Source organism: Lontra canadensis, unplaced genomic scaffold (genome assembly GCF_010015895.1).
Source record: "Lontra canadensis isolate GAN:19392208 unplaced genomic scaffold, GSC_riverotter_1.0 scaffold222, whole genome shotgun sequence".
Lineage (NCBI taxonomy): Eukaryota > Metazoa > Chordata > Mammalia > Carnivora > Mustelidae > Lontra > Lontra canadensis.
Window position 1 is genome coordinate 321,900 of NW_022631216.1, and position 25,402 is coordinate 347,301.

General features: G+C 42.1%; 1 protein-coding gene across 2 annotated transcripts in view; it reads right to left on the reverse strand.

Moving 5' to 3' along the window:
* Positions 1-25,032, reverse strand: part of LOC116862131 (DLA class II histocompatibility antigen, DR-1 beta chain) — a 167,687-nt gene extending 142,655 nt beyond the window's left edge. The window contains exons 1-6 of one of the 2 annotated variants that reach the window (XM_032849269.1): positions 24,866-25,032; positions 23,116-23,385; positions 21,253-21,534; positions 20,659-20,769; positions 20,155-20,178; positions 19,546-19,582 (exon numbers count right to left, since the gene is read on the reverse strand). In XM_032849269.1, the coding sequence (XP_032705160.1) occupies positions 19,569-19,582; positions 20,155-20,178; positions 20,659-20,769; positions 21,253-21,534; positions 23,116-23,385; positions 24,866-24,962 (798 nt within the window). In that variant the 5' untranslated portion in view covers positions 24,963-25,032 and the 3' untranslated portion in view covers positions 19,546-19,568. Of the gene's footprint in view, positions 1-19,545; positions 19,583-20,154; positions 20,179-20,658; positions 20,770-21,252; positions 21,535-23,115; positions 23,386-24,865 lie in introns of those variants that run through there. The other variant, XM_032849268.1, reaches the window with a different exon arrangement.
* Positions 25,033-25,402: the final 370 nt, after the last annotated feature.

Sequence of the window (25,402 nt, forward strand, 5' to 3'; positions counted from 1 at the left end):
AAATAAGAAATCGGTTGAATAAGGAAAGAAAAAAATTAAAATGGGAAGACTAAAGAATCTGGCATAAACACATAAATTCTATATACTATTTTCCTCTAGGACTGGAGTTTTGCAATTCTCTATGATTGGTAAACTTGGTCTTGGCTGGATGTTCTTGCTAATCTTTTTCTTTGGTGGGGGGGGGCCTCTTGTGATGATTATCAGTTGTCTTTGCCCTGGGCAGAATTGCACTGCCCTTGACAGGGGGCTAGACTGTGTAATCATCCCTGGATTGCTCTAGATTGCTCTATGTGACTTTTGTTCCCTGAAGACTTTCTGCACAGATTTAGAGGATGAGAATGAAAATGGCAGCCTTTCAGTCTCCAGCTCCAGAGCCAAGAGCTTAGGGGCCCTACTCCTCAGAGCACTCTCAGGGACTAGCAGTCAATCACTCCTATCTCCCTGGTCTCCTTCCACACTCTCTGCTCACTCAGCCCGTGGCCGAGTGTTTCTATCTCAGGAACATGACCCCATTTTGAGTCTCCAAACCCTCCAGACTCCTGCAGCACAAACCCACACTGCAACTTCTTGAAAAGGAAGGGTGGGGGGCTCCCCAGTTCAAAGCTTGCTGGGCCTCTGCTTGGGGAACAGTCACCCAATCATACTGGGGCTCATGTTTTAGGGCAACTCCAATCTGAGAGCCCACTCCTGGGCTTGCTGATTAGAGCTGGTTTCCTTGCTCTGATGATGCCTAGGAACTCTGCTGCACTCAGGCACTCCTGTTCTTCCTGTGACACCAGGGATCCTGAGACCACACTGTTCCACCTGGGATTCTACCCCACTTCACCACCTGAGTGTGTTTTAGGCAGGGATATCCCTCACTGGAGCAGACTTCTAAAAGTTCTGATTTTGTGATTTGCTGCTATATCACCTTATGGTAGCCAGCTGCCAGAGGCTCCCTCCCCCTACTCAGATCTAACTTCCCATATACCACTGTGGTTTCACTTCTCTGCACCTCATATTTTGCAGAAAGTGGTTGCTTTTGTATTTGTGGAGTTGCAGCTATTCTTTTCTTAGATCCCCAGTTGAGTAGGCAGGTGATCAGAACGATTTGATAGCTACCTAGCTGAATTCTTGGGACCAGGTGAAACTAAGGTCTCCTACACCTCCATCAGCTTGGACCAAAAAAAGCTGAAAAGACATTTATTTTTCCAAGAAAGGTATTAAAATGGCCAAAAAGTACATGAAAAGGTACTCAACATTATTAATCACTAGAGAAATGCAGATAAAAACCTTAATGAGAAGTCACCTCACACCTGCTAGAATTGCTATCATCAGGAAAATAAGAAATAACAAGTGTTGGAAGGGATATGGAAAAAAGGGAACCTTTATACACTGTTGATGGGAATGTAAATTGGTTCAACCTTATGGAAAACAATACAGAGTTTCCTCAAAAAACTGAGATAATTGCACCTTCATATTCATTCAGACTTTATTTAACCATAGCCAAGACATGGAAACAATTTAAGTGTCACTGATGATGAAGGGATGAAGCAAATGTTAGTAATACACACAGACATAGACACACCACAAAACGGAATACTACTCAGTCATAAGAAAGAAGGAAATCTTGCCATTTGTGACAACATGAATAGACCTTAAAGGTATTATGCTAAATAAAATAAAGCAAATAGAGAAAGACAAATACTTTCACTTATATGTGGAATTAAAAAAAAAAAAAACAGAACAAAAGAAAACTAGACTCTTAGATACAGAGAACAGATAGATGATGGTTGCCAGAGGAGAGTGGGGGGTTGGTTGGTGGGCAAAATGGGTGAAAGTATCAAGAGTAATAAATTTCCAGTTATAAAATAAATAAATCATGGGATGTAATGTGTAACACTTGGAACAGACAATAATACTGTATTAACTTTGTATGGTGACAAATGGTAACTCGACTTATTATACTGACCATTTCAAAATGCTTATAAATGTTGAATAACTATGTTGTATAACTGAAACTCATATAATATCATATGTCATTTATACTTCAATTAATTTTGTATGGTGATGGATGTTAACCAGACTCATTGTAGTGATCATTTCACAAGACATACAAATACCATATCATGTTGTACACCTGAAAATAATATAAAGTTATATGTCAGTTACATCTCAATAAAAAAGAAATAACTGTTTTTCACTTTGGAAAAAAAAAGTTCTTTGCAATAATTTTTTGTTATAAAACCAAAAGCACAAGCAACAAAAGCAAAAATACACAAGTGGGACTACATCAAATTTAAAAAACATCTGCACAACCTAATAATCAGTCAAATGCAAAGGCAACCTAAGGAATGTTAAAAAAAAATTCTAAACCATCTATCTGACAAGGGGTTGATATAAAGGTACCCATACAAATCAAGAACAAAGAAAACAAACTGTTTTAAAAGTGGGCAGAGGAGAACATCCAGGGAAGAGGGCAGAGTCGAATGATCTTAGGCTCACCTCATCCAATGGATACAACTAGGTAACTTCCACATCATTGTAAATAACCTAGAAAACCACGTGAAGGCTGGCAGATAAGACTCTCCACAGCTAAATGGAGAGAAGAGGCTACATTCAAGAAGCAAGGAAGGGTAGAGATGCTGTTGGGAACAAAATGGACCCACAGGACTGTCCACAGGAGGGAGAATGCTGTGGGCTCATAACAGGGAAAGAAGCAGACCTTCCTGTAGGTTCTCCAGGCACAAGGAACCCACATAGGGAAGATGAATCTCCATAATATTTGTCTTTGACAACCAGAGTGATATAATTTTGCAGGTTCTTAGCATCAGCAGGGCTTAACACCTGGAACTTAAAAAATCAGCAGACCTGACCCCTGGGAGTCAGAGGGAAATAGGAAACTGAGTCCCTGCCTTTAAAAAGACAACACAAAAAACAACCCCAGGGAGATGCAACACACTGCAGCAGTTTCAAAACTGCCTGGAGTATACAGGAGACAGTTTTGTTTACTAAACTCAGAGCACATGCTGGAATGGCAGGGATCTTCAGGAGACTTCCTCAAGAACAAAAAAGCTGATGGGTGTCATTCATTTTCATCCCTTGCCACCCACCCTAGATGCACAGACACCTGCAGGAACCAGCATAGAACCAACACTTGCTACTTAACTTGCTAACAGTGCTCCCCACCCACACACTGTCTTATTGACATACCTACTTCAACCAGACCTCATCTCTGGGACCACTCCCACATTGGACCTATGCAAACCTTGATAACACCTCACATCCTTTCCTGCCTTCTCTTGTGGACCTGCTTCCTACAATACCTCTGGCCGGAGGCCATCTGAAGCAATGCCACACTCCTGGCAAGAGGCAAGCAGCCCTGACAGGAGCCAGCATCACTGCAAAGTAACTCCTGCCCAGGAAAGAGGGAAGATAACCACACACATGAGTCCAGTTACAGCCCCAGCAGTGGACTGGGGGCAGATATCTGGTCTGAGTGCAGACATCTGGTTTGACTAACAAACCCCAACCAACAACAAAAGCTTCTCAGGAGACAACACAGTGAAAGGTAGCAGTTCAGTTTTACCCTATCTCTGGCAAACACCTGGTCTGATTCAGTTCAAGCCAGATGATCTTAGTCTGGAGAACCTACAGTGAAGGTCTGCTTCTTTCCCCTCTGTGAGCCCACAGCATAGGGCCAGTGCAGGCCCAGACTGCCCCATAAGTAACACAGGGACCAAATTCTGCCTACAACAGACACAGAGAGCCATTGCAGACAACTGAACTAAGGCAAATGTGGGTCAACCAGAATAGTAGGGTGCATGCAACATACATAGGAGACAACCCTGAAGCACCAGATGTTGATGAGCGGGACCAGTGCACTGCAGGGCACTACAGGACCTCTCTTTCATAAAGCCACTAATTTCAAGAGTAGGAGATGTAGCTGACTTTATAACACATAGAAAGAGACCCAGAGAGTTAGACAACATGAGGAGACAGAGGAATGTGGTGCCAAATGAAAAAGCAGGACAAAATCACAGGAAAAGAATTAAACCAAAAGAAGAAAATTAATATGCCTAATAGAGGATTTAAAGTAGTGGTCATAAAGATACTCAGTGGACTTGAGAAAAGAGTGGAGGACCTCAGCAAGATCCTTAATGAAAAGATAGACTTGGGGAAGTTGAAGAGTAGGAGGACCCTGAGCTCTCCCTGTGCCATGTTTATGACTAGAAATCAGCCACATCCAAGTCAGTAAACCACAGAGTGATCCAAGGACTGGCAGAAACAAACTCCACAACTAAACAGAGAAGAAGCTGCACCTGAAAGTTAACCTTTCAGGTCAGAATGGTGGAAGGAAGCTGTCTGCAGGAGGGAGCAGGCTGCACACATGGAGAGGGCTGAGAAACTGGCCCTCACACCAGGAAGCTTCCCAGGAAAGTTAATCCCCATAAAATCTGCCTTCAAAAACCAGAGGGGCTAAAATTCTGTGAGTTTTTAAAAATGAGTGAGACTTGGAGCCTGGAGCTTTAAAAGTCAGCTGACTCAGCACTGGGTGAGGCGGGAGAGTGAGTGATAGCTGGGTCGCTGCATTTAAAAAGGCAGGAAGAGGAAAGAAGTTTACACAGGATGGGGACAAACGGGAGACAGATCTGTTCATACTGATTTCAGAGCATGTTGGGGGACTTCTCTGGAAAAGAGCTGGCAGGCACCATTTTCCTACCCTGTCTGCGAGCATAAACACAGAGCCAGCTGCAGGAGGTTGCAGAGCAGAGACATTTGCTACCTAATCTGCTAGCAGTGTACCAGGCCCACAAGTTCTCCCGAGGACTCACCCACTCCCAGGCCACTAACATCAGCCCTGGGCTCAGGGCAAAGTTTGCTAAAGTCATGCTGGCACTCTGCCAAGCTTCAGGGTGCACAGCTACCACCACAACCTGTGACCTGCCACCCCACAGCACCCAGGCACTGCGCAGCACCCAGCTCCCACTGAGTGCTGTGCATGGGTGCCACCACACAGTGTAACCAGCCACACACCCCCAACCATCGTCATGTGCTGACCCAGCCATCACCAAGGGCCACTCCCAGCCTCAGTCCACTGGCCACCCCAGCATGCAGCCCCCAGCCAACTGCAGTGCCTCAGTGGGTCTGGCATGAGACTAGTGTCCCACAGCAAATTTTGCTAACACTGCCAGGCTGCTTCAACTTTCCTAGCAGACACACCCTCAGAGCTGGGCTGCCAGGACTCCACTAACACCACACAGAGCAAGCACAGCTCAAAATAGGCAAAAATTCAGTGAAACAACTGCACTGAAAGGAAAAGTGTCTCAGATACAACAAGAGAGCATAAACAACACATAGAGGCTACTACTTGAAGTGCCAGCTTCTGGTGAACAGGGGACACTGCACTGCAGGCCACTCCATGACTTCTTCTCCAAAAAGTCACAAATTTCATGAGCAGAAAACATAGCTGACTTTCTTAACACAGAGAAATACACAGAGAGGCAGATAAGATGAGGAGACAAAGAAATGTATCCAAAATGAAAGGACAGAGGAGTTGGATGGCAGTGTTGTAGGAGGACCCTAGATTCACCTCATCTCTTGAACTATCCCTAACTAGATAACTATCAAATTATTCTAAATACCACAGAAATCAACCTGAAGACTGACAGAAAAAATTTTGCAAATAAAGGGAAAGAAGAAGCCACAAGGAAGGTAGGAAGTAAAAAGCAGTGGTTTGGGGAGAAACAGATGAAGGGCTCTGCATAGAGGAGGGAGCCATGGTCAGAGATAAAGGCAAGAGAGACAGGATCACACAGGTGAACATGCAAGGAGAACACTTTCCCAGAGCCACTGGCTGGGAAAATGAAGGGAGCTGATTTTCATGAGTTCTTGCAACCAGCGGGACTAAAAGACTGGAGTTTTAATGGCCAGGGGGGTAATCTGAAGAATGCTTGGGATACATAAAGTGTTGGGGAGAGATGATTCCCTCCTCTTAGAGCTGGTCCCTGAGAGGCAGAGTTCAGGGAGAAGGCTCTTGGGGACGAAGGAGCTAGCCAGTGTCATTTCCCTCCCCTGCACCTCAGCACAAACACAGTGCATCCTGCAGAAAGTAGTTTATACCTGAACTGGCTCCCTAACCTGCTTACACCAAGTCCCACACCTCTGTGCTCTAGCATGTCTACCCATCTTGGTCAAGTATGCCTCTGTCCCAGCATGGCAGGCACCTTCTCCAGAAGACCAGTAGAAACCCCAGTCCACACCATGTCTCCCAACCAGAGATTCTACAAGGCTCCAGTTCTAGTGGAAATAGTATCAAGTCTCATTTAGCAAGGATACCAGAGAATACCTACTTAAAACTTGCCACTTTCTAGGCAAGGACCAAACATTGCCCACTGCAGACAAGGAGACCCTCTGCAGACAACTGCTCTGAAAAAAATGGAGCAACCAAAACACAACAGTACACCAGCACAACACACACCAGACACATTCCCTGAAATTCCCTGCCAGGCACTGGACACTATATGAGCTCTTTTTCATAAACCAATTACCTCAATAGCAGGAAATTTAACAGGCTTTTCTGACACAGAGAAAAAGGCAGAGACATAGATAAAATACCAAGACAGAGGAATTGATCCCAAATAAAAAAACAGGATAAGGTCTCAGCCAGAGATCCAAGTGAAACACATATAAGTAACATGACTGATGGAGAATTTAAAGCAACAGACATAAGGATACTTGCTGGGCTTAAGAAAAGAGTGGAAGACTTCAGGGAGGCCCTTATCTCAGAGATAAAAGAGTTAAAAAGGAATCAGTCAGAAATGAAAACTGCAATAACAGAGATTGGAAACAGGATGGATGCAATGAACACAAGGCTGGAAGAAGAAGAGGAAAGAAGAGATATAGAACACAAAATAATGGAAAATGATGAACCTGAACAAAAGAGAGAAAGAATTACATAACACAACAACAGACTTATGGAACTCAGTGACTCCATAAAAAGTAGTAACATCTGTATCATAGGAAGAGGAACAGAGAGAAAAGAGGGCAGAAAATTTATTGGAGGAAATAAAAACTGAAAACTTCCCTAATCTGGGGAAGAAAATGGACATCCAGGTCTAGAAGGTACAGAGAACTCCCATCAAAATCAACAAAAAAAGTTTAATATCAAGACATATTGTAATTAATTTGCAAAGTATACCAATAAAGAAAAAAATCCTAAAAGCAGCAAGACAAAGGAGTTCTTAACTTATAAGGGAAGACCCGAAAGGCTAGACACAAATTTCTCAACAGAAATCTAGCAAGCCAGAAGGCATGCCATGATATATTCAACATGCTGAATGGGAAAAATCTGAAGCCAAGAATAGTCTATCCAACAAGGTTATCATTCAGAATAGGAGTAATAAAGAGTGTCCCAGACAAACAAATACTACAGGAGTTCATGAGCAGCAAACCAGCCCTGCAAGAAATATTAAAGGGGGATCTTTGAGTGAAAAGAAAAGAACAAAAGTGACATAGACAAAAAAGGAACAGAGAAAATCTGCAGAAACAACAACAAAACAAGGACTAAAATGGCACTAAACACATATCTATCAATAATTACTCTGAATGTAAATGGACAAAATATCCAATTAAAAGACATAAGGTGTGAGAATGAATTAAAAAAAAAAAACACCCGGAGAGTCAAGATGGCGGAGAAGTAGCAGGCTGAGACTACTTCATGTAGCAGGAGATCAGCTAAATAGCTTATCTAAAGATTGCAAACACCTACAAATCCAACGGGAGATTGAAGAGAAGAAGAACAGCAATTCTAGAAACAGAAAATCAACCACTTTCTGAAAGGTAGGACTGGCGGAGAAGTGAATCTAAAGCGACGGGAAGATAGACTGCGGGGGGAGGGGCCGGTTCCCTGCAAGCGGTGGAGCAATGGAGCACAAAATCAGGACTTTTAAAAGTCTGTTCCACTGAGGGAAATCGCTCCAGAGGCTAAACTGGGGTGAAGCCCACATGGGGTCAGAGTGGCCTCAGGTCCCGCAGGGTCACAGAAGGATCGGGGGTGTCTGAGTGTTGCAGAGCTTGCAGGTATTAGAACGGGGAAGCCGGCTACAGAGACAGAGCCGAGGAGTGAGCTCTCAGCTTGGGATTACCTTGAACCGGTCACAGGCTCGGTGAGCTCGGAGCACGGCCGGAGGCCAGGGTGACGGGAATAAATGGGCGCTGTTCTCTGAGGGCACACTGAGGAGTGGGGCCCCGAGCTCTCGGCTCCTCCAGGCCGGAGACTGGGAGGCCACCATCTTCATTCCCATCCTCCGGAACTCTACGGAAAGCGCTCAGGGAACAAAAGCTCCCGAAAGCAAACCCGAGCGGATTACTCAGCCAGGCCCCTGGTAAGGGCAGTGCAATTCCACCTGGGGCAAAGGAACTTGAGAATCACTACAACAGGCCCCTCCCCCAGAAGATCAACAAGAAATCCAGCCAGGACCAAGTTCACCTACCAAGGAGCGCAGTTTCAATACCAAGGAGAGCATCGGAATTCCAGAGGAGGATAAAGCAAAGAACGGAAATCATGGTTTTCCGCCCATGATTCTTTATTCTTGCAGTAATTTTTTTTTTCTTTTTCAATTTTTTTCTCTCTTCTTCTGCTAAATTTTTTTTAACCTTTACCCTTTTTTTAACGTTTTTTAACTAGTTTATATAATATATATTTTTTTTTCTTTTTTATATTTTTTCTTTATTTGTTTTCTTTTTTTAATTTTTTTTTCTTTCTGAACCTCTTTTTATCTCCTTTCTCCCCCCTCACGATTTGGGATCTCTTCTGATTTGGTTAAAGCATATTTTCCTGGGGTCTTTGACGCCCTTTTAGTATTTTGCTTGCTCCTTCATATACTCCTATCTGGACAAAATGACAAGGCAGAAAAATTCACCACAAAAAAAAAAGAACAAGAGTCAGTACCGAAGGCTAGGGACCTAATCAATACAGACATTGGTAATATGTCAGATCTAGAGTTCAGAATGACGATTCTCAAGGTTCTAGCTGGGCTCGAAAAAGGCATGGAAGATATTAGAGAAACCCTCTCGGGAGATATAAAAGCCCTTTCTGGAGAAATAAAAGAACTAAAATCTAACCAAGTTGAAATCAAAAAAGCTATTAATGAGGTGCAATAAAAAATGGAGGCTCTCACTGCTAGGATAAATGAGGCAGAAGAAAGAATTAGCGATATAGAAGACCAAATGACAGAGAATAAAGAAGCTGAGCAAAAGAGGGACAAACAGCTACTGGACCACAAGGGGAGAATTTGAGAGATAAGTGACACCATAAGACAAAACAACATTAGAATAATTGGGATTCCAGAAGAAGAAGAAAGAGAGAGGGGAGCAGAAGGTATATTGGTGAGAATTATTGGAGAGAATTTCCCCAATATGGCAAAGGGAACAAGCATCAAAATCGAGGAGGTGCAGAGAACCCCCCTCAAAATCAATAAGAATAGGTCCACACTCCGTCACCTAGTAGTAAAATTTACAAGTCTTAGTGACAAAGAGAAATTCCTGAAAGCAGCCCGGGAAAAGAAGTCTGTAACATACAATGGTAAAAATATTAGATTGGCAGCAGACTTATCCACAGAGACCTGGCAGGCCAGAAAGAGCTGGCATGATATATTCAGAGCACTAAATGAGAAAAATATGCAGCCAAGAATACTATATCCAGCTAGGCTATCATTGAAAATAGAAGGAGAGATTAAAAGCTTCCAGGACAAACAAAAACTGAAAGAATTTGCAAACACCAAACCAGCTCTACAGGAAATATTGAAAGGGGTCCTCTAAGCAAAGAGAGACCCTAAAAGTAGTAGATCAGAAAGGAACAGAGACAATATACAGTAACAGTCACCTTACAGGCAATACAATGGCACTAAATTCATATCTCTCAATAGTTATCCTGAATGTTAATGGGCTAAATGCCCCAATCAAAAGACACAGAGTATCAGAATGGATAAAAAAAAAAAAAAACAACATCTATATGTTGTCTACAAGAAACTCATTTTAAACCCGAAGACACCTCGAGATTTAAAGTGAGGGGGTGGAAAAGAATTTACCATGCTAATGGACATCAGAAGAAAGCAGGAGTGGCAATCCTTATATCAGATCAATTAGATTTTAAGCCAAAGACTATAATAAGAGATGAGGAAGGACACTATATCATACTCAAAGGATCTTTGATCTAACAATTTTAAATATCTATGCCCCTAACATGGGAGCAGCCAACTATATAAACCAATTAATAACAAAATCAAAGAAACACATCAACAATAATACAATAATAGGGGGACTTTAACACTCCCCTCACTGAAAGGGACAGATCATCCAAGCAAAAGATCAACAAGGAAATAAAGGCCTTAAATGACACACTGGACCAGATGAACATCACAGATATATTCAGAACATTTGATCCCAAAGCAACAGAATACACATTCTTCTCTAGTGCACATGGAACATTCTCCAGAACAGATCACATCCTGGGTCCTAAATCAGGTCTCAACCGGTATCAAAAGATTGGGATCATTCCCTGCATATTTTCAGACCACAATGCTCTGAAGCTAGAACTCAATCACAAGAGGAAATTTGGAAAGAACCCAAATACATGGAGACTAAACAGCATCCTTCTAAAGAATGAATGGGTCAACCAGGAAATTAAAGAAGAATTGAAAAAATTCATGGAAACAAATGATAATGAAAACACAACAGTTCAAAATCTGTGGGACACAACAAAGGCAGTCCTGAGAGGAAAATATATAGCAGTACGAGCCTTTCTCAAGAAACAAGAAAGGTCTCAGGTACACAACCTAACCCTACACCTAAAGGAGCTGGAGAAAGAACAAGAAAGAAACCCTAAACCCAGCAGGAGAAGAGAAATCATAAAGATCAGAGCAGAAATCAATGAAATAGAAACAAACAAACAAACAAAAACAATAGAACAAATCAATGAAATCAGGAGCTGGTTCTTTGAAAGAATTAATAAGATTGATAAACCCCTGGCCAGATTTATCAAAAAGAAAAGAGAAAGGACCCATATAAATAAAATCATGAATGAAAGAGGAGAGATCACAACCAACACCAAAGAAATACAAACAATTATAAGAACATATTATGAGCAACTTTATACCAACAAATTTGACAATCTGGAAGAAATGGATGCATTCCTAGAGACATATAAACTACCACAACTGAACCAGGAAGAAATAGAAAACCTGAACAGACCCATAACCAGTAAGGAGATTGAAACAGTCATCAAAAATCTCCAAACAAACAAAAGCCCAGGGCCAGACGGCTTCCCGGGGGAATTCTACCAAACATTTAAAGAACTAATTCCTATTCTCCTGAAACTGTTCCAAAAAATAGAAATGGAAGGAAAACTTCCAAACTCATTTTATGAGGCCAGCATCACCTAGATCCCCAAACCAGACAAGGATCCCATCAAAAAAGAGAACTACAGACCAATATCCTTGATGAACACAGATGCGAAAATTCTCACCAAAATACTAGCCAATAGGATTCAACAGTACATTAAAAGGATTATTCACCACGACCAAGTGGGATTTATTCCAGGGCTGCAAGGTTGGTTCAACATCCGCAAATCAATCAATGTGATACAACACATTAATAAAAGAAAGAACAAGAACCATATGATACTCTCCATAGATGCTGAAAAAGCATTTGACAAAGTACAGCATCCCTTCCTGATCAAAACCCTTCAAAGTGTAGGGATAGAGGGCACATACCTCAATATTATCAAAGCCATCTATGAAAAACCCATCGCAAATATCATTCTCAATGGAGAAAAACTGAAAACATTTCCGCTAAGGTCAGGAACACGGCAGGGATGTCTGTTATCACCACTGCTATTCAACATAGTACTAGAAGTCCTAGCCTCAGCAATCAGACAACAAAAAGAAATTAAAGGCATCCAAATCGGCAAAGAAGAAGTCAAACTATCACTCTTCGCAGATGATATGATACTATATGTGGAAAAGCCAAAAGACTCCACTCCAAAACTGCTAGAACTGGTACAGGAATTCAGTAAAGTGTCAGGATATAAAATCAATGCACAGAAATCAGTTGCATTTCTCTACACCAACAACAAGACAGAAGAAAGAGAAATTAAGGAGTCCATCCCATTTACAATTGCACCCAAAACTATAAGATACCTAGGAATAAACCTAACCAAAGAGACTAAGAATCTACACACAGAAAACTATAAAGTACTCATGAAAGAAATTGAGGAAGACACAAAGAAATGGAAAAATGTTCCATGCTCCTGGATTGGAAGAATAAATATTGTGAAAATGTCTATGCTACCTAAAGCAATCTACACATTTAATGCAATTCCTATCAAAGTACCATCCATTTTTTTCAAAGAAATGGAACAAATAATCCTAAAATTTATATGGAACCAGAAAAGACCTTGAATAGCCAAAAGAATATTGAAAAAGAAAGCCAAAGTTGGTGGCATCACAATTCCGGACTTCAAGCTCTATTACAAAGCTGTCATCATCAAGACAGCATGGTACTGGCACAAAAACAGACACATAGATCAATGGAACAGAATAGAGAGCCCAGAAATAGACCCTCAACTCTATGGTCAACTAATCTTCGACAAAGCAGGAAAGAATGTCCAATGGAAAATTGACAGCCTCTTCAATAAATGGTGTTGGGAAAATTGGACAGCCACATGCAGAAAAATGAAATTGGATCATTTCCTTACACCACACACGAAAATAGACTCAAAATGGATGAAGGACCTCAATGTGAGAAAGGAATTCATCAAAACCCTTGAGGAGAACACAGGCAGCAACCTCTTCGACCTCAGCCACAGCAACATCTTCCTAGAAACATCACCAAAGGCAAGGGAAGCAAGGGCAAAAATGAACTATTGGGATTTTATCAAGATCAAAAGCTTTTGCACAGCAAAGGAAACAGTTAACAAAACCAAAAGACAACTGACAGAATGGGGAAGATATTTGCAAATGACATATCAGATAAAGGGCTAGTGTCCAAAATCTATAAAGAACTTAGCAAACTCAACACCCAAAGAACAAATAATCCAATCAAGAAATGGGCAGAGGACATGAACAGACATTTCCGCAAAGAAGACATCAAGATGGCCAACAGACACATGAAAAAGTGCTCCGCATCACTCGGCATCAGGGAAATACAAATCAAAACCACAATGAGATATCACCTCACACCAGTCAGAATGGCTAAAATTAACAAGTCAGGAAATGACAGATGCTGGCGAGGATGCGGAGAAAGGGGAAACCTCCTACACTGTTGGTGGGAATGCAAGCTGGTGCAACCACTCTGGACAACAGCATGGAGGTTCCTCAAAAAGTTGAAAAATAGAACTACCCTACGACCCAGCAATTGCAGTACTGGGTATTTACCCTAAAGATACAAACGTAGTGATCCGAAGGGGCATGTGCACCTGAATGTTTATAGCAGCAATGTCTACAATAGCCAAACTATGGAAAGAACCTAGATGTCCATCAACAGATGAATGGATAAAGAATAAGTGGTATATATACACAATGGAATACTATGCAGCCATCAAAAGAAATGAAATCTTGCCATTTGTGACGACGTGGATGGAATAGAGGGTATCATGCTTAGCGAAATAAGTTAATCGGAGAAAGACAACTATCATATGATCTCCCTGATATGAGGGAGAGGAGATGCAACATGGGGGGTTAAGGGGGTAGGAGAAGAATAAATGAAACAAGATGGTATTGGGAGGGAGACAAATCATAAGTGACTCTTAATCTCACAAAACAAACTGAGGGTTGCTGGGGGGAGGTGGGTTGGGAGAAGGGGGGTGGGGTTATGGACATTGGGGAGGGTATGTGCTATGGTGAGTGCTGTGAAGTGTGTAAACCTGGCGATTCACAGACCTGTACCCCTGGGGATAAAAATATGTTATATGTTTATAAAAAATAAAAATATATTAAAAAATGAAAAAAAATAAAAAATAAAAAACACCCATCTATCTGCTGCCTACATGAAACTCACTTTAGACTTAAACATAACTACTGCTTGAAAGTGAAGGGATGAAGGAATATTTATCATGCAAATGTTTGTCAAAAGAAAGCCAAAGTAGTAATACTTATATTGGACAAACTGACTTTAAACCAAAGACTGTAACAAGAGATGAAGAAGGGCACTATATCATAATAAAGGGGACAATCCAACAAGAAGATCCAACATTGTAAATATTTATACAGCCAATATGGGAGCACCCAAATATATAAAGCAATTAATAACATAAAGGAATTCATTGATAATAATACAATAATAGTAGTGGACTTTAACACCCCACTTATATCAATGGACAGATCATCTAAACAGAAAACCAACAAGGAAGCAGTGGCTTTGAATGACACACTGGACCAAATGAACTTAACAGATATATTCAGAAAATTCCATCCTAAAGGAGCAGAATACATTCTTTTCAAGGGCACATGGGATCCTCTCCAAAATAGTCACATACTAGGTCACAACTCAGGCTTCAACAAGTACAAAAAGATTGAGATTTAACCGGGCATATTTTCTGATATTTATGATGCTATGAAACTTGAAGGCAACCCCAAGAAAAAATTTGGAAAGACTACAAATTCATGGAAGTTAAACAACATGCTGCTAAATAAATGCATAAGTCAGCGAGGAAATCAAAGAAGAAATTTTTTAAAAATACATGGAAACAAATAAAAATGAAAACACAATGGTCTAAACCTTTTGGATGGAGCAAAAGTGGACCTCAGAGGAACATATATAGCAATACAGGCTTACTTTAAAAAGTAAGAAAAAATCTCGAATAAGCAACCTAACCATATACCAAAAGGAGCTTACACCTAAAGGGGAAAAATTAAAAAAAGAAAAACAAAACCTAAAGCGAGCAAAAAAGAAAAAAAAATGATGTAATAAAGGTTAAAGCAGAAAGAAATGATATAGAAACAAAGAAGGGGAAGGAAGAAGGGGAAAGAGAGAAGGAGAAGCAGCAGAAATCAATGAAACCAGGAGCTGATTCTTTGGAAAAAAAAGTAATACAATTTATAAATCACTAGCCAGACCTACCAAAAAGAAAAGTGACCAAAATAAATAAAATCACAAATGAAAGAAAAAAAGAGATCATAACAAACACCACAGAAATAAAATTACAGAGAATATTCTGAAAAACTACATGCCAACAAATTGGACAATCTGGAAGAAATGGAAATTCTTAGAATCATATAAACTACAAAAACTGAAACAGGAAGAAATAAAAACCTTGAACAGAATAATAACCAGCAATCAAACCAGTAATAACCAGTAATCAAAAATCTCCCCAAAAACAAAAGTCCAGGCTAGATGGCTTCATAGGGGAATTCTACCAAATATTTAAAAAAGAGTTAATATCTATTTTTCTCATACTTTTCCAAAAAATAGAAATGGAACGAATACTTCAAATTTATTCTATGAGGCCAATAGTAACCTGATTCCAAAACAAGATAAAGACTCCACTAAAAATGAGAACTATAGGTCCCTGATGAACACGGATGTAAAAATTCTTGATAAAATACTAGCAAATCAAATCCAGCCATACAATAAAAGAATCACTGGTTCAATATGCACAAATCATTCAATGTGATACACCACATTAATGCAAAGGAATATAAGAACCATATGATCCCCTCAATAGATGCAGAAAAAGCATTTAAAAAGTACTACATCCACATATAATAAAAACCATCAACAAAGTATGGTTAGAGGGAACATGCCACGACATTAAAAAAGGCCATTAACAGAAAACTTAATACTTAATATCATCCTCAGTGGGGAAAAACTGAAAGCTTTTCCCTCTATGGTGAGAAACAAGACAAAGATGTCTATTCTCACCAATGTTGTTCCACCTTAGTACTGGAAGTCCTAGCCTCAGCCATCAGACAACAAAAAGAAATAAGGGCATCCAAATCAGCTAGGGAGAATTCAGACTTTCAGTATTTGCCAATGACATGATATTCTATGTAGAAAACACAAATGACTCCAACAAAAAATGTTGCTAGAACTCATACACAATTTTAGTAAAGCTGAGGGATACAAAATCAACATGCAGGAGTCTGGTATATTTCTATACTCCAATAATGAAGCAGCAGAAAGAGAAATCAAGGAATCACTCCTATTTATAAAGGCACAAAAAGTAATAAGATACCTAGGAATAAACCTAACCAAATAAGTAAAAGATCTGTACTCTGAAAGCTATAAAACAAATAGAAGATGACACAAAGAAATGGAAAAACATTCCATGCTTATGATTTGGAAGAAATATTATTAAAATGTCTATACTACCCAAAGCAATTTACACATTTTAATTCAATCCCTATCAAAATAACAAGAGCATTTTTTTTTACAGGGTTAAAACAATCCAATAGGGTGCCTGGGCAGCTTAGTGGGTTAAAGCCTCTGCCTTCAGCTTAGGTCATGATCCCAGGGTCCTGGGATCGAGTTCCGCATTGGGCTCTCTGCTCAGCAGGGAGCCTGCTTCCTCCCCACCCACCCAGCCTGTCTCTCTACCTACCTACTTGTGTTCTCTGTCTGTCAAATAAATAAATAAATAAATAAATAAAATCTTCCTAAAAAAATTTTTAAAAATCCAATAATCTGTATGGAATCACAAAAGACCCCAAATAGCCAAAGCAACCTTGAAAAAGAAAAGCAAAGCTGGAGTCATCATGATTCTGGTCTTCAAGGTACATTACAAAGCTATAGTGATAAAGACAGCACGATACTTGTACAAAAACAGACACAAGATCAATGGAACAAAATAGAAAACCCAGAAATGAACCCACCACTCTACTGTCAATTATTCTTAGACAAAGCAAGAAAGAATATCCAGTGGGAAAAAGACAATTACTTCAGCAAATGATGTTGGGAAAATTACACAACAGCATGCAAAAGAATGACACTGGACCACTTTCTTATACCATACACAAAAATAAATTGAAAATGGACAAAAGATCTAAATGTGAGACAGGAAACCATCAAAATCCTAGAGAAGAACACAGGCAGTAACCTCTTTGACATCAGCTGCAGCAATTTCTACTAGATATGTCCCCTAAAATAAAGAGAAGAAAGCAAAAATAAACTATTGGGACTCCATCAAAACAAAAAGCTTCTTCACAGCCCAGGAAACATTCCTCAAAGCTAAAAGGCAACCTATGGAATGGGAGAAGATATTTGCAAATGACATACTGATAAAGAGTTCGTATTCAAAGCCTAGAAAAAAAATTATCAAACTCACCACCCAAAACACAAATAATCCAGTTAAGAACTGAGCAAAAGTCATGAATAGACATTTTTCCAAAGAAGACAAACAGCTGGCCAACAGACCCATGAAAAAATGCTCAACATCATTCATTATCAGGGAAATACCAATCAAATCTACAATGAGATATCACCTCATACCAGTCAGAATGGCTGAAATTAACAATGGAAGAAATAACAGGTATTGCCAAGGATGAGGAGAAAGGGGAACCCTCTTACACTGTTGGTGGGAATGCAAACTAGTGCAGCCACTCTGGAAAACAACATGGAGGTTCCTCAAAAAAGTTTAAAATAGCACTACCCTGAGATCCAGGAATTGCCCTACTAGGTATTTACCAAAGGATACAAAAATACTAATTTAAAGGGATACATATAGACAAAGATACAAAAAGATACATGTAGAGAAAGACACAAAATAATCAGAAGTAAAGAGATCCAAATAAATAATGGCAAAAGTGCAGATAGAAATAGACAGGGGCAGAGTTGCAATGAAAGACTGAGAGACACAACAGGGACAGAGAGTCAGAGACAGACATAAAAAGATGCAGAGACACTCCTATGTTGATTGCAACATTGTTCACAATAGTCAAGATAAGGAAGCAGCCCAAGTGTCCATCGATAGATGAATGGATAAAGAAGATGTGGGGTGTGTGTGTGTGTGTGTACACAATGCAATATTACTCTACCACAAGAGTATTGGGTCTTGCCATCTGCAACAATATGGATAGATCTAGAGGGTATAATGTTAAGTGACAGACAAAGACAGACAAATACCACTTGATTTCACTTATACATGGAATATAAAAAGCAAAACAAACAAAAAACAGACTCATAAATACAGAGAACAAACTACTGGTTAACACAGGAGAGATGGATGGGGGCATAGACAAAATAAGTGAAGAGGATTAATAGGTACATCTTCCAGTGGTAAAAGAAAGAATTCATAGAGAGAAAAAGTCAATATCACCAATAATATTAAAGAATGTAATATGGTGACAAATGGTGACTACACAACTATTGTGGAAACCATTGAGAAATGTATGGAATTGTCAAATCACTGTGTTGAACACCAGATACTAACATAACATTGTATGTCAACTGTACTACAACAATAAATAAACAAACAAACAAACAAATGAATAAATAAAATAAAAAGATGCAGAGAGACACACTGAAAGAGATATAAAGGACAGGAAAGACACATAGAAAGAAAGGTGTACATAGAAAGAAATTATTTTATTTTATTTTTTTAAGATTTATTTATTTGAGAGATCAGGAAGAGGGGCAGAGGAAGAAAGAATCTCCAGCAGACTCCCTACTGAACACAGTGCCTGACACAGTGCTGGATCTCAAGAACCTGAGATCAGGGACTGAGATGAAATCAAGACCCCCACCCTTAACCAACTGAGCCACTCAGGTGTCCCTGGATCTAGTAACTTCTATAATCAGCTGGACCCAAGACTTCCTAGTAACATGAACAAAGTAAACTTGAGTTGAATTTCAATTATGTGAAACCAGAAACAGTACTTTTATTGCTAGTTATTCAAAATAAACAATGGACTTTGATCAATGTGCCTTGCTAAGATATATTTGAAATACCCCTGAGGTTCTCTGAGACACCAGGGGCCACTATATCTGTGCCCACATAATCCCACTGTCAGCTTACACACAGGATGCTCACCACACCTAAAGAGAGGCTGGCACACCTTTAGGCCATTGCAGTAAGTAACTAACTACCCATGAAGGATGTGACTATCAGATTGATCTTCTGTCTCCTCTGTCTGCTCTTCACTGGGCACCCACAGGTGCCCCTAGTTTCCCTTCAAGGAGCAGTATGAACATTTCATTCTGCACTGGTTTCCTGACTCTACCCAGTTAAGAAGACTCAGGGTACAGAGAACTCATAAGCATATTTAATCACTGTAAAATCTCTACATTCAGCTAAATGGCTTCAATGTGCTCCTCTTGCACCATCTGAGAAGGAAGAATGGAAACAGAAAAGCCCTTGGGGCGGGAGTAGATGCTGCTGGCAGGGAGCTCACAGGCAGAGGCTCTGAGGCCAGTGCAGGAAGCAGCACCACAATCAGATCCTCAGGGCAGGGGTCACAGGAAGTGACCTGGTGACTCTGTCAGAGCACTGTAGGACTCTGATCCACGTAGGGAACAGGGTGTGAGGCAGCTGGGAATTCTGGGCAAGGACAGGCGGACATTACAGAAGGCAGAATCCCAGGTATCCTCCAGCGTCAGTGCAGGAGCCCTGTAGAAAAGAGGGTGATCAGCACAGGGGACCCTGAGAGACATGCCCTCTCCCATCCTCTCAGGGCCACTGCAGCATCAGAGAAAGCTGGGGTCCAGGGCTTATTGTCATCACCTCCCCCAGTATCTCTGGATAGGTTCAATCAACTCACAAGAACAGAGCACTCCGGCTGCACACAGATGTCTGGGAGGCAGTGGAGCAGCTGTTAGCCTTTCAGGGAATATTAAGGTTTTACTAAATGTAATGATAACTCACCTTCTTTCCACCACTAGTAGCCTTTCATTTATAAACTCTCACAGGCAGTAGCTGCCAACATGAAACACAAGTGGGCATCATCCTGGTGTCTAACACCCAAGACGTGGCTCTGGTTCCACGTTTCACAGAAAGATGCCACCAATGTTGTGGCCTGGTTCTGGAACAACTCTGGGTCTGCCTACAGAAACTGGGCAAACTTCTCCCTAACTCTTGATCTCTGTCGCAGGGACGAGGCCATGAACTGAGCACACTCACCTCATGCTCTGCCCTCTTTCACCGGTGCCCACACCCCCACCGAATCAGAGAAGAACTAGTACCTGCTGGCGGAGACCCACGAGGTCCTACAAAAAGAAATGATACAGAAAAAGGTCTCATTACACAAACAGCCAGTCTCACTCCCTAAAGGGTGGTGAGATAAGCAACTTAAGTGGAATTTTACATTCTCCCTACCCATCAACCCACAGGACCTTAACTGCCCTAAGTTAAATCCCCCAAAATGAATGAAACTGTCCCAAGAAGGAAGGGAAGCAGATGCTCTGACCCTTATAAAGAAGGAAGCGTTCAGAAAGGAGCCAGACAATGACGAGCTGTCGGGAAGCCCTAGAATATACTCCACCTGGGAACTCCTTGATGGGACTCCTTTCAACCAGTAATGTCAGATTCCAAATTCTCCCCCTAGGTTGTTCCATCTCCTCCCACCATCAGCCCAGCCTCCTTCCTTTTAGGGTCAGAAGGAAAAAGCTACATCTAGAGGCACAGGCCCCCCTAAACAGAGGGCCTCAGGCACAGCCCTTCTCCCCCATTTCCCCAGAGCGCCTTACCTTTCTGGCTCCTGTGACGGACAATAAGGCCCAACCCGAGGAAGATCAGCCCCAGCACAAAGCCTCCGATGCCACTCAGCGTCTTGCTCTGGGCAGATTCCAACTGAGCCCCTGGGAGCAGAGCCTGAGTGTCAGGGCTGTCCTCACACCCCAAGGGTCCCTTTGGGAAGCCTGAAGTCCAGTCTGAAGTATAGGAGCTGGGGGTGCCAGGCAAGCCCAGTGCTCCATTCTGGCCATCCTTAGGGGAGGACAGTAGCGACTGACATATCCTCGTACCCAGTGGGTATGTGAGAGAGAGAGGGAAGCTGAATCCTGCCCTTCCAAACATGTCCCTAACCTCAGACTCCAAGACCCCAGACACCAGCCAGAGTATAAATCCGTTAGAGTTCAAGGCTGGGTTGGGGGGTGGGGAGGGTGATGTGGAGAATGATCTCTCTAGTATCTAGAAAGACAATGAGATTGAGATTGTTCTGATGCTCCTGTCATGGGCATCAGAGTGACATCGAGGATAAGGAATGGAATGGGACGGGGTGGAGGAAGCTCTGCTCTCTGTCTTGTGGGGCCCATGGTGAAAGGAAACAGATTGTCCCTTACGCCACTCCACTGTGATGGGGCTCTGGAGGCTGGGGTGCTCCACATGGCAGGTGTAGACATCTCCTCGCTGGGGAGTCATTTCCAGCATCACAAGGATCTGGAAGGTCCAGTCCCCATTCCTAATAAGTGGAGTGGACACCACACCAGCTTTCTCCTCCTGGTCATTCCGAAACCACCGAACTTTGATCTGGCCTGGGTAGAAATCTGTCACCGAGCAGACCAGCATGTTGTGGTGGTTCAGAACCTCCGTCCTGGATGGGGAGATGGTCACTGTAGGTTCCACTGAGGGGAGTAACAGACAAGAAAAGACAGTGAGATGTGAGACTGCACCGCAAGTCTCCCCATGGAGAAGAGTCCTGTCTTGCTACCAGGGTGGAAAGATCCCTGGATTCTGAGTCTTGGATTAAGATCTGAGCTTGGCCACTTTATTAGTTTGAATAAGCATATGAGTCAGCTTTCTTTTCATAGTCTGAGTAAATCATAGTAATCATCCTATAAAAGTTATTCTCTTGACACTAATTGATAAAATGAGGCGTTTTGAAATTACAAATTGCTGCATTACACAGGATACTATTCATACAATTTTTAAAAATAAAAATAATAAAGCAAGACTTCTTTCCCTCCACACCTTTTGATGTATAAAGTCGTTGCTAATCTCTAACTCCCAAGGTAGTTAGTTGTGAAATTAAATGGTGTAATATAGATGGTGTGTGGTAAGGTATTTTTCTAGACATAGCTGCTTATTAAATATCTACAATTAATTTGCAGAATGTCTACCCCTTAAGTGGATGGTGATGAACTGAGCAGGAGTTCGGGAGAAGGAGGATGAGTAGGGCTTAGGCCAAAGGAACTTGAAACAATTTTTATTCAATAATTTAATAGCATCAGTTTATTGACTCCAAAACTTCAGCTCTATTTTGACATTGGTTGAGATTTTCTAAGAAATTAAAATTCTGCCTTACAACACCATTCAATACTGTTTATATTTTTAGTAAACACCTTTTTCTTAGACTTTGCATTCACAAACCCTAAGTTATCAAGATTGAAGTCACAAGGGTTAGTTACTTTAAAACATGAAGCAAAATAATAAAGTCTAATTAACAGAGTCAGTTTTAAGGCTTATTTTCCCTTCTCTTTTCTCTTTAGCTTAAGTGGATGGGTGGCCAAGTGCATTCATTCATTAATCCCAGGAAGGTTTGCACTCACACTACCTAGAAGTCATGGGGTCAGGTACTAGGCAGACCTATCCCCCAGTTCCTATCCCCCAGAGAAGCAGTTCCTATCCCCCAGAGAAGACCAGGACTAGTCACAGCAATTTAAGAAAACGGCATTAAGATGAATCATAATTTGAAACCAAGATGAATCATAATTTGAAACCAAGAAGTCAGAATTTGGCATGTGACGACTCTAACATATTTACCACGTGAACCAGGCGTCCTCCCTCGACCGGGTAGAGTTCACTAAGCTGCGAAGGGGCAGGGATCGGAGGTTCACTGGGCTCTGCTCAGGGAAAGGTGTGGAGGGAGGAAGCAAACACACTTAGGATGGGGGGCGGGGAAGCACAGAAATGGTGGAAACCGCACAGGAAGCTGCGTCTCTGGATGGATCTGCCCACCTAACAGTGCAGGGCTGTGAGGTCCATCCCCTCGCTCTGCACCGCATCCTTGCCCCTCCACCACAGGACTGCCCCCACCTCTCTGTCCAGGCCTCCGCATTCTCCCATGGGCAGCTAGGCAGGGCCCACCCTCCCAGCGTTACCCAGCGTTAGAGGCCGCTGCAACACTGTTCGGTCTGCCCCTCCCCACCGAGTGACTGCTTGGCAGAAGGGGGACGGCCTCGGAGGGCAAAAGGCCTGGCGCTTACCTCGCCTCTGCACCGTGAAGCTCCCATCAACCACGTAGTTGTGTCTGCACACGGTGTCCACCTCGGCCTGCGTCCGCTCCACGATGCCCTTCTGGCCGTTCCAGTACTCAGCGTCCGGCCGCCCCAGCTCGGTCACGGCCAGGTACTCCCCCACGTCGCTGTCAAACCGCGCGTACTCCTCCCGGTTATAGATGTATCTGGTCACGAGCCGCACCTGCTCTGTCCCGTTGGTGAAGTAGCACTCGCCCTTAAACTGGAACACGAAATCCTCTGCGGGGAATCACCGCGGGTCAGTCAGGCCCTCGCCCCTCAGCCCCACCAAAAGCCACCGCCCAGCGGGTCTTGTGGGGCACTGGCAGGCGGCCTGATAAACCTGAAGGACTCCTGCCTTGGATGCCTGTCACCCCTGCCCTGAACATCCTCCTTCCCAGGCCTGCCTGCCCTCTTCTGAGGGCTTCCAGAACTGCCTTCATACAGGGAGGGGAGCGAAGAAAGCCCCTCTCTAGGGACAAACCCTGAGACCTCTGAGCCCTGCCTGAGCCTGAGAACTGAGGAAAACAGGGCAGTCGGGCTGATTTTACATCCATCCCTGTGCTCAGATCAGGACATTCTCATATGAAATCCCATTTTCCATAGAACTCCAAGGAACCTCAGAGACAAGAGTTGAACAAGAGTTCAATGGAATGAGCAGAAAGATGAGAATTTAGCTTCACCTCCTCCTGACAAGCATATTCTCTTGGTGCCCTGCAAAGGGCCTTCCTTCTAATGCCTGGGTTTACCCTGAGTTTCTGTCACACCCACCCAACTGTGAGGCTTGCTCACTCCTGCTGGGCTAAAAGGGACACACACCATCCAAGTCCTAGAAAGAAACATTTTATTAACAGGAAGAACACAGTCTTTTGAATAAGATAAAATAGATTTCCAGTTAAGCCCTGCCACTTAGCAACTTGGGTAGGTTACTAAACGGAGTAGCTATATTATACATAAAATTTGTAAACCAGAAGTTATAATCACTACACATAGCATTGTTAGGAAGATCCAGAGAGAATTCATATGAAGATACTAATCTTGTGGCTGAAATTGTTTCTCAGTATGTGCTATTTCCTCTTCTTTATATTCTCCTTTCTCCTAAATTCAGTCCACTTCAATTCAAGTCTCTGAATCCCACACAAGTTACTATCTGACCATAAACTAGTGATACTTGAAGTTAAGACTCCTGTCTGTGGTCACCCAGTCAGCTTCGCTCAAATACCAAGAGTTTGCATCCATTCACACGCCACTCAAAATCAGGAATGTGGAGTCCTTTTAGTCAAATACGAAGACTACAGAGATCATCATTGTCCCATATTTCTCCAACACAGAATCCCATAGTGTGTGGCCTCTACAAGGTCTTGGGGGACCCTGAAATGAAAATCCTGCTGTGGTTTTATTTTCTTACTTTCAAAATATCCTTATTTTCAAAAATAACCTGAATGTTACTTTGTATGAATGTCAGTGGTAGCGGATGCATGTTTTGTTTCCTCCTCCCCATTATAATATCCCCAGGATGGTTTGAGCCCAGGGGATGGGGATTGCCCTTATCCTTAGAGGTAGCAATGAGAATGTAACACAGCTGTCTACCCCAAAGAGAAAATAACCTATAAAAAGACTATATTCTGAGATCATAGAACCTTCCACACTCTAGCCCAAAGGTCCTTCAGAGCCTGCTCCCCAGAGGGGTGGCTCTGGGGAGCAGGTGCCCTGCACTTACGTGGAGAGTCTCTGCCCTCAGCCACTGGAATGCTCAGCACTACCAAGATCGTCATCACAGCTGCTGTCCAGAGGCCTCTGGGGATCCATAGGGCCATCTTCCCAGGCACCACTGGGTACAAGGGAAAAGAAATAGTAGTCAACACAGCTCCCACCCGGTGGCTCTGAGTATTCACTTCAGAGAATAAAGACCTATGAAGGCTTCCATCCACAGTAGGATTGGAGAGTCCCTAGGAAGGAAACCAATCAGCACTAGGGCTGAAGTACCTCATCTATCTCTAGGCAGAGATTTTTTGATGAAGGTTCTCAATTTTTAGGAAGGTTCTCAGTCCTAGGTTCAGAGTCCCTAGAAAGTGAACCAATCACCACTGGAGCTGAAATTCCTCACCTGTCTCTGGGCAGACAGTTTTTATGAGAGTTCTTAGTCCAATTATTTATGAAGGTTCTCAGCCTGGCAGTATGTCTTCATCAAATTACACCAGATGAACTTTTGAGGTGAAGATTTTCTCCTAGTTACAGAAAGTCTAGAGATTGAATG